Source organism: Enoplosus armatus, chromosome 5 (assembly GCF_043641665.1).
Source record: "Enoplosus armatus isolate fEnoArm2 chromosome 5, fEnoArm2.hap1, whole genome shotgun sequence".
In the NCBI taxonomy this organism is placed as follows: domain Eukaryota; kingdom Metazoa; phylum Chordata; class Actinopteri; order Centrarchiformes; family Enoplosidae; genus Enoplosus; species Enoplosus armatus.
Window position 1 is genome coordinate 26,886,441 of NC_092184.1, and position 17,386 is coordinate 26,903,826.

The following is a 17,386-nucleotide window of genomic DNA, read 5'->3' on the forward strand; positions in this document are numbered from 1 at the left end:
TATGTCCGTTATATGGCCACTGTATGTTGACCATATGTTCACTTTATGTTCCCACTATATATCCACTGTATGTCAACTGTATGCCCACTATATGTCCACTGTATGTCCACTATATGGCCACTGTATATCTACTATATGTCCACTGTATGTTCACTATATGCCCACTGTGTGTCCACTGTATGCCCGTTATATGGCCACTATATGCCCACTGTATGTCAATTGCATGCCCACTATATGGCCACTATATTCCCACTGTATGTCCACCATATGTTCACTTTTTGTTCCCACTATATATCCATTGTATGGCCACTGTATGTCCTGTATGTACACCATATGTCGACTGTATGTACACTATATGTCCACTGTATGTCCACCATATGTTCACTTTATGTTCCCACTATATATCCACTGTATGTCCACTGTATGTCCTCTGTATGTCTACTGTATGTCTACTGTATGTCCTCTATATCTCCATTCAAGTCACAGAACCAAGCGTCAGATTTACAGAGAAATAAATACGTGGTGATTGTTTAACAACAATATTCCCAGAATCCTCAAAGACTCATCTGAACCTCTGGATCAATAAATATTCTGTCTGTTGCAACATAAACAAAATTTGAACATGTTTCTCAAGTTGCGACTGTGTTTCACATCTAATTAGCTCAAAATGACATTAGTTCATTTTGTAAAACACAAGCGAAATATGAACATGTTATTTTGTATGAAAATATTAAATATTGTAAAGAAACATCAATATAAAGAAATATAACTAAGAATTATATGTTTCATTTTGGTTCAAGTTGTACATCAGGACAGACACATTATTTCCAGCTTGCTGGATCAGGAAAAACAGGTGCAAATCTTGTTTATGTTGCAACATACAGACTATTCATTGATCCAGAGGTTCAGAAGAGTCTTTAAGAATTCTGGAAAAACCTTCAAAGCAACAGGAAGTGAAGTTAAAACACCTGCTGGGCTTTTTCACACTTTAAAGCTGACTGGTATTTATTTTGGACTCAAATATAATGGTGACCTGAGAGGAGCACACTGGGGCTGATGTGTCCAGTGTGTCTCCTCTACACTGTAAAACATCATGCAGGAATGAAGTGGAATCAACAATAAAGTTCTATTTTCAGACCTCAGAACTTATATAAGTAATAAGTGTGAGTTGACCCGATTTATTAAATGAAGTCTTTAAAGAAACACCATCACCACGTTAGCCGATTTCCCAGCATGCATTGTTTGAGAGTTAAACCTCTCCAGAGACTTTTGTGTTTTAGTTTAAAGAAAACAGACTTTCTGTGTGATGAAGTTCTCTTTCTTTTCATAATAATGAAAAACAATGCGAACCACGATGAACATTAGTATCAATTTCAGTCCTTCTGTTCTAATATAATGAAGTCTTGTCTTAAAACTTCACGTGATGTCTTTGAACTGACTCTGGGAAGTTTTTCCTGTTAGTCAGAGTCACTTCGTCCTCTGTCACATTGAACATCTGCTGATTTGACTCCATATTGTAATAATGAACTTGTTTTCTGAAGTTCAGTGAAATTAACTCAGTTGGTTTCAAATTTACAAAACTCAGAAGACAAATCAGGCACTAATTATTCAATTTAAGTTCAGTTAACTCACATTCTGAAGGCAGCAGGGGAACTTACAGTGATTTACAGTGTATGTGTCCACTGTGTGTCAAGTCTGTCTCCAGTCTGTCTCCCCTGAGTGTTGTCTGTACTCACCATAATGATGGAGTTGGTGACGGTGGGGTTGTGGACGGACCAGGCGGCCATCAGACAGGCCATCGCCGAGAGACAGCAACACTCTGACACTCTGCTTCCCTCACACACATCTGATGACTGCTCACTGACCTGCAGCCCTGCCTGCTGACTCCGCCCACTTGTCTACTGACACCGCCCCTGTTTGATTGGTGGAAGCATGTAAAATTACTTGGAACATTTTTTTTCAGCTTGATCACTGTTGTGAAGTTGGTGCTAACATTTTAATGTAAAATTAATCTATAAATAAGAATTCGATTTTATACCCAAATCATTTACTTTGAACGTACAGAAAATGAACCAGTAACTCCTGCTTCCTCAGAAGTGTCCAAGTGTTCAGTAACTCCACCTGATGATGAAGAATAACAGAAACACCTGAGCACTGATGTCAGGGTGTCAAAACATCTTCAACTTTATTCAGGAACCTCCATCTGTGCAGCAGACTTCACCCGGAGCTCCCTGAGGTGCAGCAAACATGGAGGAGAAAACTGAAGATTCAATGAGCAGCAGCACAACAGCTCCACCTGCAGGTGGACCTGTGGAGCTGCAGACGTGACAAAACAGGAAGAAACCAACATGTAGAAAGTCACTTCGAAAGTCTTTCGGTAACAATATCCATGTTTAATATTTTCACAGACGTTACAGAGAATAAGACTCTGAGAAAAATAACCAGATGAAACATTCAAAATCAAAGTTTGGTCGACATTCAGTCCACTTCCTGTTGTAAGGCATCTTTAGCATCATTAGCACTCCCAATTCACAGGCCTGTTAGTTTCACTGATAAATGCTAATAATGCTAATCTGTTGTTAATGTCAAACTCCCGACTCTGACATAGATGAATAGAAAGTAAAGATTCCGTCGTGGCCCCAAAATGTTTTTGTTGTTATTGTATTTCAGGTCCTTCGAGTTTATTTAAACAATCAAAAGTAAAAAAAAAAAAAAAAAAAAGAGGACAAAAGGACGACGATAAACCAGAAAAACTACAAAACTAAAACCATCAGATTATTTCATTCAACAGAACAGAGACTGGATGTTATTTCTGATGTCTCCGTTTTCCTGATGACATTTAAGTATCATTCAGGGATGAAACCGTTTGGATGTGAACAGTAAAGAGAAGCTGTGAGGTGAACCAGCTGTTTGATTCTAACAGCTGAAACCTGACGGCAGCGACTGACTTCCTTCCTTTCAGAGGTCGATGGTTTCAGTTCAGTTCTACGAACCAACAGGGAGAGAGTCCATCACGTGAGTCAGACCTGATACTAACAACGCTGCCAAAATCAGTCCAGCTACGTCCAGGAGCTCAGACACTTCTGACTTCAGTGAACGCAGGACAGGAACCGTCAAACACCTGATAACATTAAGAAGTTCTGATCGCAGTCCACTCACTTCCAGAGCTTTCAGCCATACCACGTGGCCTTCCTCAGGGGGTGAAGGTTGCTTAGTTGTCATGGAGAAGGTTTAGTTGTTATAAGAGAGACACCCAACTGTTATCATGTGACTGATGTCCTATCACATACACACTCCTTACACATCATAACAACACCGTCTCCATGACAACTAAGAAAACTTCATCCACTGATGAACACCACAAGATGGGGCCAAAAGCATCAGAATTCTTATTTGTGCTGTTAGAAGATTTGTGACTGTGAACAACTGTTAGTATTAAATCAGGGTGATAGATTTAATACTAACAGTTGTTCGCTCTCATACTGTTCAGCAGCCGACTCGCAGATCTCGGAGCATCCTTGAACGCACCAACAGGCCACAATGAGGTCGGTAACTGAACTGTGATGGATTCTCTCTCTGCAGGTGGACTCTGGTGTTCACATGAAAGCGCTGAGACAGATCGGCCCTCTGCTCTGATGAGTCGATGAATCTTGTGTATTATTTGGTCTTCTTGTCTGAGGCCAGCGTGTCGTGGAGTTTAGAAACAGACTTCTCAAATTGGTCCATCACCAGCGTCCCGTTCTCGTCGAAGAACACCGACACGGACTTGGTGAACTCTGCTTCCCTCCAGCTCTTGGACTTTCCATCAGTGAAGGAAACTCTGAGAGTGTACTGATCATCGAACCTGAGAGACAACAAACAGGTTCAGACTTAACACAGAGGGTCACCTGATCGCCAACACACTCTCACAGCTACATGGACAAAACACTCGACTTAGAATCTGTTCTAATGAGCGTAGCGGTGGGATGATCAATGCTAATGTGCAGGTCTGGACAGGCGCTGTGAAGGGGGCACTTTGGGCTCTGGGTTACTGTGACGCCATTTCTCACTATTTTCAGATTTTGGTTTCAGTGAAGTTGACCAAAGTGCATGCTGGGTAAAGACTGACTGACCGTTTGAGGGAGGAGGAGAGCTGCCAGATGTGATCTGGATCCATCCCAGCTGGATCTTTCTGCAGGGCCATCAGGAAGATGTTCTTCTCTTGGTAGGAGGTGTACAGAGTCAGGATGCCCATCATGATGAAGTACGTGATTGGGGGGGTAGGGGTTAGGGAACATAAACCATCACAGACACAAACTGATCCACATCCTAATGAAACACTGCTGACTGTCAGATCAGTGGATCAATAACATCAGACCAGCTGGTCTTCTGTTTGTTGAAGGATATGAGATGACGCAGCAGGCGAGGACCGGCCTGGATTCTGGGAAAGGGTGCAGGAAGTCCCAGACCAGAGCCAACATGGCGAACAGACAGGAAACAGTACAGATCAACAGACGACCGTCGACCAGATTGAAGTTCTCAACATAACCGAACTTCTCCAACAGCACCTGAAGGGGGAGCAGCAGCAGGTCCAACAGACTGATAATTATCAGAATCAGAATCAGAAATACTTTATTGATCCCCGGGGGGAAATTTTACAGTACCGGTGCTCCCATTCAAGAGTAGAAAGTATTATATATATATTATATATTAATGACTAAAACACACAATAACATGAAATACAGATTATAGAATGAAAGCTGACCTTCTTCGCAGCATCATCCAGAGAGTTCTTCACAGCAGCTCCGTCCCATTTATCGATTTTCACTGGCTTCTCATCGATTCTCCACTGCAACACACAGATCAGCAGACTGATTGATTACGCTTAGGACTCTTTCTGATCGATTACTGTCCACGTCTATCTGTGTTTTCTATGCTCCTCTCATGCGCTTTAAAGAAAAACACACTTTAATAGTGTTATTTTATTATAACACTATTTATTGGTAATGATATTAATATTAAAAGAATCCTTTTGATCCTCAGAGAGCAAGTTCAGGTGTTGCAGGACAGAAATAAGTTCAGATAAACAGAGAAAGTAAAAATTAGAAGTATATAAAATAATAATAGAAATAAAAATAGAAACTAAAGAACACTAATTAAAGTCAAAATTACAAGGCAGCAGTTCAAATACACATAGTGTAGTGTGTATAGTGTTGTACTAGTTATACTAATACTGCAGTACTGTCTTAAGTGGTGGGACACATCTGCTGTAACAGTAGACACCAGGCCAACGTGATGACGTAACGATCTCTGTGTCAATATATAAATATAATATAGCACATAACAATAAATAAAATGAAGAAGACTGCTGATTGAGGGGCTCCTACACCAACATGTGTCTACTGAGGATGGAGCTGAGCTGTACGACCATGGCCGATTCAATGAACCAATGCTTACGTTAACAAGTCAAGTTCATTTATTCTGTAGTCACAGACGGACTGAGTGCTCTTAACATCCAATTGAAACTAAATTGCCTGTTTTCTGGGTGGAGTTTGGAGCAGCAGACTGAGTAGCAGCTGTCTCTTCGTAACAGCTGGAAAAAGGCAACTGAACAGACTGATTAATGCACACAGCAGACACAAACAACGCTTCACCTCTTCATTAACTGTTTTTCACTTTAATTTAAATTGAAAATACATGTACTTTAGCCTGCTAACGTTAGCTTAGCTCCCTAACAGCAGCACCGATGCAAAGAATCAAACTATCCGCCTCGCAGAGAGCCGAACTCTGTGCTGCTGCAGTCTGACTTCTGTCTCACAATAAAATCTCATCTCTCATCTTTTCTTCGCAGCTGGCTGAAGACAATAACACTTTATTTCTCACTTTCTCCAGCAGTCCGCTCTTCCCGTTCCTCGCGGCCGCCATCTTCTCCTCCGCAACAAATACGAAAGCTGTGACCTGGACGCGTCTGATTGGCTCTCACCGACTTTCGAACGACAGTACACGTTTGACACGTAATCGCGTCCGCGTGCCCGAGGCAGCAGCAGCGTGCGCGCTTCCTTCTCTCGCGCACAAAAATGAAAAACACACAAAAACAATAAAGAAAAAGGAATAAAAACAGACATCATCTTTTATAAAACAAAAAATTATCTGAATCTGAGTAACTTTGTTATCAATTTGAATATATATATATATATATATATATATATATATTGAAACATCAGACAATAGTCTTTACATCCTCTCCTCTGCAACTAGCAATGTTTTGGCCTTTTTGTTTAAAAAATTATTCAAATGATTCAATTCAAAATAGTTGGTGACTAATTTCCTGTCGATCGACTAATCAACTAATCGTTGCAGCAGTCAAATCAAGCTTCTTGCTGTAAAATTGGTTTAAAGAATTAATCTATTATTAAAATAGTTGCCAATTAATTTTTATTAGGACTAAATGATTACTCAACTAATAACTATCGATGCAGCTTTAATATATATACCTAAATAAATACAGTATACACATTAACAGTATATATACTGTTAATGTGTATACTGTATTTATTTAGGTCATTTCTTACCAAAAGGTTGGGAAGCTTCTCTCATACAGTTTGAGTTCACAGTGAATAAAACATGGACGAGGACAGAGACTCAGGGTCTCAGAGACACAGACTCAGAGACAGAGACTTGGCGATTCAGTCTCAGAGACACAGAGTCCCAGAGACACAGTCTCAGAGTCAAAGAGACAGACACAGACTCAGAGAGTCTCAGAGACACAGAGACAGAGACTCAGAGTCTCAGAGACAGAGACTCTGAGAGACAGAGAACATCATGAAAAGACGACAGGACACATGTTGAGAGTCGTCTCAGGTCTTTCAGGTTGTTCTTAGTTTCAGCAGACCTCCTCTCATACAAAACCACTGAATGATAAACTATGTGACATCAGACGGTCTCTGATCATTTGGCACTCAGCATTAACCCCCACCCCCCACCCCGACCCCCCGACTGCAACAACTGAAGGATGAAAGCTTTAGTACAACTTTATAAAATGTGCATATCAGTGTTGTAGAGAGTAAAGCTCGTGTGGCGTCGGTAAGAAAAGCCCTTCAGAGAAACTCGTCCACATGATGATTCAATAAGCTGGAAACAAACTTTCACACCACTGAAGAAGAAACAGCAGAAAGCCATCTACAAACTGGAAAAGAAAGTATTTACAGTTGAAGCCGTATTCACATTAAAGTGGAAACAATGGAACTAATTACATTTACTCAAGTACAATTTGAGGTACTTCTACTTCGAGTTACTTCAGAGGGAAATATTGTACTCTAGTATTTTCATGACATCCGTAGTTTATTCTTTTGTTGCACTGTTGAATGAAAAACGTCTTAAAAGTGATTTTAGTCTGAAACTTTGATTTTCTTGTCTGAATACTTCAACCTGTTGATCATCAACGTGTTTCAGGTATTTTCTAGAATCAACGTGTTCATAATTCTAGTGCAGCAATGGTTCATTACTATTAGTCTAAAAAACAGGCTGAAATCTTCTCACTGTGCCGCAAAATCAGGCGATTTAGGAGCCAGACGACTTCAGGGTTGATATCTTTGGCTTCTGATTTGAATGTTTTCTGGCCAATATTTGTTTGGTTGAATCATTACGTTACTTTCAAGGTTAAAAATGTGTTTCTGAAGTTCTGACTTGTGTCGAATGAAATAATGTGAACACAACTTCTGACGTGAAGCTTTGAAGTCAAACGCTGACGACACAGACTCATCCTTCTCTTACAGGCCTAGCTGCGTTTTTTAAATTTGGACCCTAAACATCAATAAAACCCAACCAATCACATGACTTCTCTCTACTGGCAAGTAACGAGGCGGGCCACAGAATCTCCTGATCCAGACTGTCCAGGTCTGTTCTGGTCTGTGGGACAGTTCTAAAGACTAAAGTACCCATGAGCCTCAGCACTCACAGAGAAGAGTCCATTCAGAGCTTCAACACGGGGGTCCATGTCCAAAGAAGGTCTGACAAACGTTCAGACTGGAAGACTGTCGGTTGCCGAGACAGACCAGTACCCACACTGGGAGGGCTATCTTTATCTGATGGTCTCTATAGCTCGACTACTCGGCTGCTGAAGGACGCACAAACATGAAGTCTTGGTGAAGAAGCAGAAAAAGGCCTCATCAGACGAGAACTGGAGGTTCTATTGAGAACCGGACCAGTGGGCTGGTTCAACGTGTCTCATGTGTTTGGAGAGTCCTGCAGCTCTGATAGTCTGTTGATATTAAAAATAAAGCACATGAAGACGTGCTGGGGAGGATTCAACCACATCAAAGAGTTTCCGTCTTCTTCTTCTCTTGTGCAAAGCTTAATTACCAAGTGGGCAAAGTGAGTGTCTGCACCTGAAGCCCAGGACCTCCGGTGGCCCCTGGAGCTTGAGAAAGACTACTTTTCCTGTCGCTCCCCAACAACACGGATCTTTAATTCAAATTGGTCATCACCACCTTTCAACATCCAGCAGCTCATGAATCTCTCTGTGTCCCCAACAACACTGTCAATATAAGATACCTAGAACCTGCTGCTTTAAAACGTCACACTGTCAAAAGTTCATATTAATTAATTAACACAATCTATGGGACACACAGACAACCTGGGCCAGGTAGTGTTGCTGCAGCACAGGACTGATGGTTTCTGGGTCTGCTCATTGCCATCAACCCAACGACAGGCCTCCAACAGGTTAATCCAGACAGGTTTTGTCCCTATTTATGTTGATCTTTACAGCATTTATGGCTTTAATTTGATTGATCACTGAATCATTGAATCTATTAAACGTCCAAAGTAAAGTCAGATCCATCTGTCATCCTCCAGAGATGTGATGCCTTTGTTTTGGTGATTTGCTGGTGGAAAGAAGTGAAAATCAGACGTGTTTTTCCTCAACAGCGTTTCAAGTTTGCTGTCGTGTAAAAACATTCATTAAACCTTCACCTGTCGTCACTTTGCATATATGAACCTCCTCCTGTCTGTCTTTGTGATGAGTCAGCAGACAACTCCTCTCTAGTGCTTCTTGTTGATTCGTCGGGATCTCCTCAGCCCACGCCTCCGGCGGTTCTGATTGGACATCCAGGACCGCAGGAAGTACGTGTCAGGGCTTCTCCTGCGGTTGACGGTCTGGTTCTCCAGGTCAAACTGTCTTTGCAGCTTCAAGGCGAGCGCTCGGTCCTGACGCTCTTGCTGGATCTGACGGATATAACGCTCATCGAAGGCCTCCTGGCTGACCGACCGGCTCCTCTTTAGGTCCGAGTCCCGGTCTGAGTCCAGGTGTTTGGTCTTCTGTTCCCTCTTCTTGCCCCTCTTTGAGGTAGACTGGTTGTGGAGGCTATTGTCAGACTCCTTCTTTGGACTCTGTGAGTCCTTTGGCACTAATTTACACGACTGGAAACCAGAGTTCTTAGTGTACGGTGAGAACGACTGTTTTCGACTAAAAAACGTTCCTCCGCTGCAGGATTCAGGAGTGCCTACTGTCGGCTCAAAGTCTGAACTTCCTCTGAAAGTCGCCTCGCTGCTGTAGCGGATCGCAGGGACCCGGATCTTTACAGACTGTTTCTGGAAGGTGTCTGTGTCTGCGGCTGGAGGGTCAAACAGCAGCCTCCTCTTGTTGACGGCCATCACTCCGTCTCCGTCCCGTCCTGCCATGGACTGATGAGTCTTGGTGGTGCGCCCCCCGCAGTCCTCTGCCCCGCCGGTCTTGTTGTGGAGCTCGTTGACGGGGCTTGTCAGCGTTGCCTTGGAGTTCACTTTGAGGCTCTGGCGGTCGAGTTCGATCTGCCTCCACTTCTGCAGGACGGCAGGACTGGCCTCGTAGCTGGTGGCCTTCTGCAGGCCGCGGGTCAGATTCCTAGGCGTGGACTTCACGATGGTGGGCTCCATCAGACGGCCGTCTGGTAGCCGTTTGGGCGGCGTACACGGCGAGCAGACGATGGGTTTGAAGTGGTTGAGTTCTTCGGAGATGCTGTCATTGCTCTCAGGGCTGATGGAGCGCTCGGGGCGGGGCGGAGGGAGGCCCAGAGGAGTCGACGATGATGAGACGACAGCTCGCCAGGTGAGCCTCCGGTCCGGAGCGGTGATGGGAGCTGAGACCGAGCGACTGTTCTCAGAGGAGAGGAGGATTCCTGCTGTGTAGCTGTGACTGATACCAACCTGACAGACGGGAGAGGAACAGAAATATAAAAGAGGTGGCAAGTCCAGCAGGTCAATACCAACCTCAACTGGATGCAGACTAACTTCAGCTGCCTGTCTGTGACTGTTTCAGCCATTTCCTCCGCTTTTCCCACCTTGTATAAACTCTGAAGGTTTTCATTTGTCCTCACATCGTGGTTCAGGTTCACAATTTTCCAAATCCGTCTTAAAACAATAGTCACAAGCCCACATGTGCATTAAAAGAGTTGTTGGTCACTGTAATCACTCCTCCTGCTCATACTGGACATCTTCTCCTAAAGTGATTTCAGTGGAAGTGATGGAGGACAACATCTACAGTTAATCTGAAGCTAAAATCAAGCTTCAGCTTTCTGCGTGAGACAAATCTAATCGTGTCTTCCAAATGTTTTTAGTACCAGAGATCTGTTAATGTCCGGCATAAACAGGAGGAACGATTACAGCAAGAAAAACCTGTTGCTATGTTTATATGGACATCTGACTGTTGTTTTAAGACAGACCTGAAACAGGCGAACGTGCCCTTACTGCCTGTACATGTGGCAGTCTGCTTTTAAAAGAAGATCAGGCAAGATTTCTCTCTCCTGAAAACAGGACCTGTTAGAGATACACTGCGTTTGAGGATTGAAGCTAAGAAGAAAGCACATTTTGGTATTTACAAAAAAAGTCAGTATAAAATGTTTAACATCAAGGACACTGGGTTTGAGTACATTATATACCTAAAGGTTTGTGTAAAAGTATCTCCAGAAGATCTTTATGGCTGCAAGTAAAAAACAGTCTGTCTTCAGAGAAAACGCCGTCACTTGTCGACACTCCCTGACTCCTTATGACCTCTGACTACAGGAAGACAAGTGAAACTGGATGGAATGAGATTTAGCTTCAGATTCAGACACCACAGGTGGTCTAACATACTCTGTCCATCAGGGCCGGCTGGATGACAACCTTCAGCTTCCCTCCTCTGTCCTCCACCGAGTCGGTGCAGCTCTGACTCCTCTGGGAACCACTGAAGAAGAAAAACACACAAGTCAGAGGTCCTATGAGCCAGAGTTGGTCCGACTAATAAAAATGAAGCCGAGTGACTCGTCCTGCTCACCCAGTGAAGGCTGCAGAGTTTTTGGTTTTCCTGATGAAGGCAGAGATGTTTCTGATCCTCCTGCTGATCGGCTCTTCGTTCTCTGAGTCAGACAGAACTCCCTGAGAAAAACAACGAGTTTAAAAAACATCAAGCTGCTGCAGACTGGAGACTGTGACACTGAGCTGAATTGACATTTAAGTTTATTCTCGACCGTCTCTGCTCATTTCTAAAGGAAATATGATATAATTTTGACTCCCAGATATTTGAGCTCCTGAACAACTTGAAGTTTATGTCTTTCAGCAAAAGCTTAAGGTTCAATAAACATGCAGACCTGAAGAGCTGGTTTCATTCAGACTTACAGGTTCTTCAACGTGTCGGACTGATTCGTCTTTACAGATCAGAGTGTTTCTCCTCCTGACCTCCTCTCTGTCCTCAGACAACAACAGCTGAAACACAAACCAGAGTCAGGCTGAGAACAACAGCAATCCAAGCTTCACGTGCTGCGTTCACTGACCCGTCAGTGAATCTGACTCACCTTGTGTTTCGCGGCTGGTCCTGATGAAACGTCTGAACATTTTGGGATGAGAGCAGGAGAGATGAAGAACTCTGAAGACACAAAACAACAGAGTTACAATACAAGCACCTGAACTCAACAGACAGACTGAAACTGACCAAAAACAAAAAACACAAGAGACAGTGATTGTGAGAGTGAGTGATTGTTTGGGAAGTGTTTCAAACTGCAAAGCGAAGATAATTAACAAAAATGTTTAAATATAGACTCGGAAATTAGGAGTGGACACTACAGATACCATCCTCTATCACAGTGTATATAATTTCATATGGCAGCACTGATATATGAGGAGTTTTTAGATAAAATATGCAGACATTAAAGTCTTGGTTACTTCAGTGAATTAGCTGACATACTGCAGTACTTCATCACACTGATGCACAAATCACATCAAAATCCAACATTGCCATGAAACAGTCCTGATTATTGATTTACTGATGGGTCAGTAATGACAAAGATAAACAGTTGAAATCAATTCACATCCACAGGGGACAGAGATAACAACAAGTACTACTGTAGTACATCACCTCCTTCTACAGATGAACAAGTCTGGACAAGTCCTCCAACACCAGACCTGATCACAGATCTGACCAAAAACTAGAAAATAACCCCATGTAGACTCGCTGTCTACAGATGTTAAGTATTAATATGAATGAACCTGATAAACATGACAGTTAATGTGTCTACTCAGGTCTTTCTCAGATGTACTCATTGATTTGTTTCTGACTAGACGTCAGTTTCTGCTTCAGCCGCTTCTTACAAAACTCCATAAAAATTAAACACATTTTAATTCTGATGCCCACATATGTCTTTAAAATGTCCATAATATGACTAAAACGCACTGTAACTCAGCTGTTCACAGCTGGAGACTGTTGATATTTTCTGTAAACTGATTCGGAGTCAGTTCGTTTTACCTGTCAGACGTTAATAAACTGTTCAGGCCTCCAGCTGTTAAAATAAAGTAATAATAAAGTTAGACTGAACACCGTTAAACTCTGGTTGTGTCAGTGTTTTTCTTGCGGTTGGTTTGTAAAACAAACCGCCAGCGGCGGTGCTGATACAGCGGATTGGGAGCTGTAGTTTTCCCGGGAAACACACCGACCTCTCCGGCTGTCGCAGTCCCTTCTGTCCGGTCTACTGCTGCACCCCTCGGGGTCACTTCTCCTCCGGAGCCGCTCTTCGCTGCCGGGGTGTCTTTGATTCAGGCAGAGCGGACAGGCCGGTTGTCCGCAGGTCGGGCTGCCGCCGGGCTGCCCCTCCGTACACGCCGAGCACTTCTTCCCCTCGTTTTGCGGTGGGCTGTACCCGGACCCGCAACCAGCTCCGGGCCCGGTCCGGTACCTGCCGGCGGCGGTGCTGGCCGGTTTAACAGGCCGTTCGGCGGACCCTGCGGTCGCCATCTTCCCTGGTGAGTCTTCTCTCTCCGGTCCGCTCTCAAAACAAACCCCGCCCTGCTGCCGCCGAAACCAAGCAGTCCTGGCTGCGGCCCGCGCGAAGGCGGGGTGGGACGTCTGGACCCGCCCACATCCAGTACGTCAACCGTGCTTCGTTCAAGACAACTGGGAATTTCGTAGCCTTACCAATATCCTGTGTACCTTGCTGCATTTACGACCCCTATGAACTGTAAGTGGCCGTTTCAGACAGAACATAATCAAATGAATTAGTATTTTGTAAAACTCATACATCATCATTCCTTCCAGATAAATGAAGAGTACAGGTTCCTCATTTTCTTAAACAGTTCTCAAAGCATGAAATGGAATCACTACATCAGTTTATGTTTGCAACAAATCAACCACAAATGCCAACTGAATAGTCATCCACTTCCACCTTCCCACCGACACCGTCAGACTTTTATTTCACTCTGTGTTAATACTTCTTTCCAAGGAGTCCTGTGAACATACATTAAAACAAACAATAAAACAACAAGACGGTTGAAAACAGTATTCTGGTGTCCAGATTTCAGTTTGCATTTGAATGTCTGTGGACCAGTTTGTGGACACGTCCGGCTGGTTCCAGATTGTGGCACCAACTACTACAAGTACTACTGCAAACATCTGGCTGAGAAAATCAAATGACGACAAAGTTATTGAAATTAATTAAATAAATACCTGTACAAATCAGATCAAATGAAGGACCTAATTAATAAACATTTCTAAGGAATGACATAAACTAATTTCAGTTTTATTGTGGAAGGTTTTATTTTCGGCACGACAGGTGGCAGCAGAGTGTTGTAAAAACCGGAAATGGGGAAATGGACAAGAGTCGAGGAAGAAGTGAAAAAACAACAATGGCGGCGCACAATGAGTGCAGCAGGTCCAGGAGGATTTGACCTGAACGGTGAAGTTAGAGAGGTAAAACACCGGAAAATAAACCGATTAAATATCGAAGATGTGACGAAACTAAAGTGATTCAACCCGGAAGCCTTCAGAGAGTCTGAGCTATAGTTTGTGTTGAATCTGTCTGTCAGGGAGGTCAAAGTGCTGTGACACTTCTTTTCTCTTATTATATACACAGTGGGGTCCAAAGGTCTGAGACAAGTAGTCAAGCTACTTCTATTTTGCATTTGTTTTCATTACAAATGATAATATCAGCTTAACAATTTGAGTGAATAGTTGAATCTTTGATGGTCAGGGATTTCAGAGAATCTTAGTCTTTAGTATGTCCCCCTTTTGCTTTAATGACAGCATGCACTCCAGCTGGCATAGACTCCACAAGTTTGTGCCAAAAGTCCCAGCATGATCTGACAATGTTCCAGAGGGCTTCTTGTGATGTCACAGAAGGCTTGGCTTTCTGAGTCTTCAAGTGCCCCCATAAATAGTTCAATGGGGTTGAGGTCAGGTGACTGTGGAGGAAAGTCCATGACAGTCAGGACTCCTTGGTCTTCTTTGGTCTCCAAGTAGTTCTTGCAAAGCTCTGAGGAATTAAGTGGTGCTTCTCCTTGGTCAGGGTGTAGTCGATTCGCTGCAGGGGTCCAACTCCAGAATAGATAAACCCCCCCCAGACTTGAATATTCCCACCACCATGTTTCCCTGTTGGTTTGATCCACTGCGGTATCATTCTCTCTCCTGCTCGTCTCCTTACATACACCCTTCTGTTACACCCCAAGAGTTTTGCCTTGTTTCCCCTTCTGAGAAGTGGTTTAGAAACTGCTACTGGTCCTCTGAGACCACTACAGGACAGCCTTCTTTTGACAGGAGTTTTGCTGATTGGAGTCTGGCATTCTTTATTTAGCAGATTGTGTATCTGTGATGAAGTTGCTTTTCTGTCTCTCAGGGAACTAAGCTTGACTAAGCTTCACTGTTGTTATTTATATATGTATATGTGTGTGTGTGTATATATATATGTGTTCATATTTATATACATTTATGTGTGTATATATACATATATGTGTGTGTGTGTGTGTGTGTGTGTATATGTATATACATATATGTATGTATATGTATATATATGTATACCCCTATACACCCTTTAAGATACAAATTAAGGGGTATCTGTAATACCCATTGAAAAACCTGTAAAATATCCCACTCCATGAATGTTTCCATTAATTTGTCCCATCAGGGTAAACCTGTTAAATACCGGAGTCCTAACGTAAAGCATTGTCCCTGAAGCTTGGTGAAGGTTAAGGTGTTTGTGTAAATGAAGGATTAATGAAAGGTTTATAAGGGCCTGTTGTTTCATAGTCATATCAGACGTTAGCATTAGATCAGTGGTTTAGTTTAGTTTGTTTATTGACTTCAGTACAATAATAGAAACAATATAAGGCAATAAATACCACATTCACACAAGTCTGTGTATTAATGTAAGGGTGTTGTGTCCTGGTTCCACTCCTGGTCTCCTGGTCTGGACCCAGTCCTAGATGCAGGGCAGCCGGCCGGTGGTGGAGGTGGTCCGTTTGGGCCTGGTTTCCTACCAGGAGGCTCTGCGGCTGCAGCAGGTCTATGTGAACCGGCACAGGTCCGGTCCGGCTCACGCTCTGTTGCTGTGTCAGCACCCACCAGTCTACACCACCGGGATCCGCCACAAACCTTACCCCACCCCCCTGCTGGACAGCCTCCAACTGTTGGGGGCTGACGTCCACCACACTAACCGAGGTGGACTCATTACCTTCCACGGGCCGGGACAGCTGGTCTGCTACCCAGTCCTCAACCTGACCTGCTTCAAGAAGGTCTGACCTGATTTATTCTTGAGTTTGATGCAGTTTAATGTGAGCGGATGAGTGTTAAAGTCTGATCTGGTCTCTCAGAGTGTCCGTTGGTATGTCTGTGAGCTGGAGAAGACCGTCCTCTCCGTCTGCAGCAGGTTTGGTATCAAAGGGTCAACGTCTCCTCACACTGGAGTTTGGGTCGGAGACAACAAGATCTGCGCCATCGGTACGACACCACAACTTCTCTGTCATTGGGGCTCATGCAGGAACTCTTTCGTATTTTTGTCCTAAACTTCTAGTTTTGGATTGTTCGTACCAGAGTTCCAAATCGGAATCATAAATCTCTGATTTCAACTTGATAAATGTCATTTGTTCATGTAAGCGTTGGTGAGACTTGATCATTTGCATAATCCACATAATGTCGGTAGAATGGGAAGAAGAGGAAAAGTGAATGTACAGAGGGTCTGATCTGCATTGAAGTTCAGATTATATCACAGCTCAGTCTCAAGACCACAGTTTATTACACCAAAAACACTACGGCAGTAATATTGAAACTAGCTCACTACAGTTTTAACAGATCTTTTGACAGCAGCCATGTTGGGAAATCGGACCGTCGAACTTGATCAATCAGGAAATGAAACACGGCGTCATGACCTTAAACTTAAACATCAAACAGCAACCAATTTGGCATAAATTCTAAAATGACAGAGTACAGTGTCATTTGTCATTTTGTCATTTGAGACCTGCAGCAGCTGATTATCCAATAACTAAGTTGAGAAAGTTTTATTTTAGTTATTGGTGTCTATTTTAGCTGATTTTGGCAACATATTTACACTCAAGATTCATTAGATGAAGTCACAATGAATCAAACTACAGGACTGGCACGCAGATCTGGATCACCGCTGTACTTCATTCAGTTCCACAAATCTCTCTGTCCGAGTTCTTCTTGCATGAGGCCCGATGTGTTTTCATTGCTGCTCTCAGTGTTGCAGTTTGACTACCTGAACTTCCTTTAGTCCAAACACATGCGGATGATTAGAGACACCTTCTCTGTATGAATGTCGTCTTTTTGTTGTGTTTTTGTAGGAATCCACTGTGGTAGATACATCACGTCTCATGGCTTGGCTCTGAACTGTAACACCGACATGTCGTGGTTCAGCCACATCGTGCCGTGTGGTATCGAAGGTAAAGGGGTGACATCACTGAGCGCCGAGCTGCAGAGAGACGTCAGCGTGGAGGAAACCATCCCTCACCTGCTGCACGCCTTCAGAGATCAGTTCAACTGTCAGCTGACAGACAGACAAACACCTGAAAGTGATCAGGACAGTGGACGATCGTCAGCGTAGAAACTGACTTTATAGATTAAAACTCGACACATGTTCTGTTTGAACCCTTTTGTATCAGTTTCATCTGTGTCCAGAAC

The 17,386-nt window shown here is 43.3% G+C and overlaps 3 protein-coding genes across 3 annotated transcripts; 1 reads left to right on the top strand and 2 right to left on the bottom strand.

Moving 5' to 3' along the window:
- Nucleotides 1-2,372: 2,372 nt before the first annotated feature.
- On the bottom strand, nucleotides 2,373-6,039 carry spcs2 (signal peptidase complex subunit 2). Its single transcript, XM_070905523.1, has 5 exons — nucleotides 5,863-6,039; nucleotides 4,745-4,828; nucleotides 4,387-4,547; nucleotides 4,113-4,247; nucleotides 2,373-3,844 (listed from the first exon to the last, which is right to left on the bottom strand). Exons 1-5 carry the CDS (start codon nucleotides 5,902-5,904, stop codon nucleotides 3,658-3,660), a joined length of 609 nt encoding a protein of 202 aa, XP_070761624.1. The 5' UTR covers nucleotides 5,905-6,039; the 3' UTR covers nucleotides 2,373-3,657.
- Nucleotides 6,040-9,018: 2,979 nt separating this feature from the next.
- rnf169 (ring finger protein 169) lies at nucleotides 9,019-13,216 on the bottom strand. The gene is made up of 6 exons (XM_070906506.1): nucleotides 12,919-13,216; nucleotides 11,784-11,854; nucleotides 11,608-11,694; nucleotides 11,267-11,367; nucleotides 11,086-11,176; nucleotides 9,019-10,161 (listed from the first exon to the last, which is right to left on the bottom strand). The coding sequence occupies exons 1-6, from the start codon at nucleotides 13,214-13,216 to the stop codon at nucleotides 9,019-9,021; spliced, it is 1,791 nt and encodes a 596-aa protein (XP_070762607.1).
- Nucleotides 13,217-14,111: 895 nt separating this feature from the next.
- On the top strand, nucleotides 14,112-17,353 carry lipt2 (lipoyl(octanoyl) transferase 2). Its single transcript, XM_070905467.1, has 4 exons — nucleotides 14,112-14,167; nucleotides 15,670-15,984; nucleotides 16,063-16,189; nucleotides 17,050-17,353. Exons 2-4 carry the CDS (start codon nucleotides 15,676-15,678, stop codon nucleotides 17,307-17,309), a joined length of 696 nt encoding a protein of 231 aa, XP_070761568.1. The 5' UTR covers nucleotides 14,112-14,167; nucleotides 15,670-15,675; the 3' UTR covers nucleotides 17,310-17,353.
- The last annotated feature ends 33 nt before the right edge of the window (nucleotides 17,354-17,386 follow it).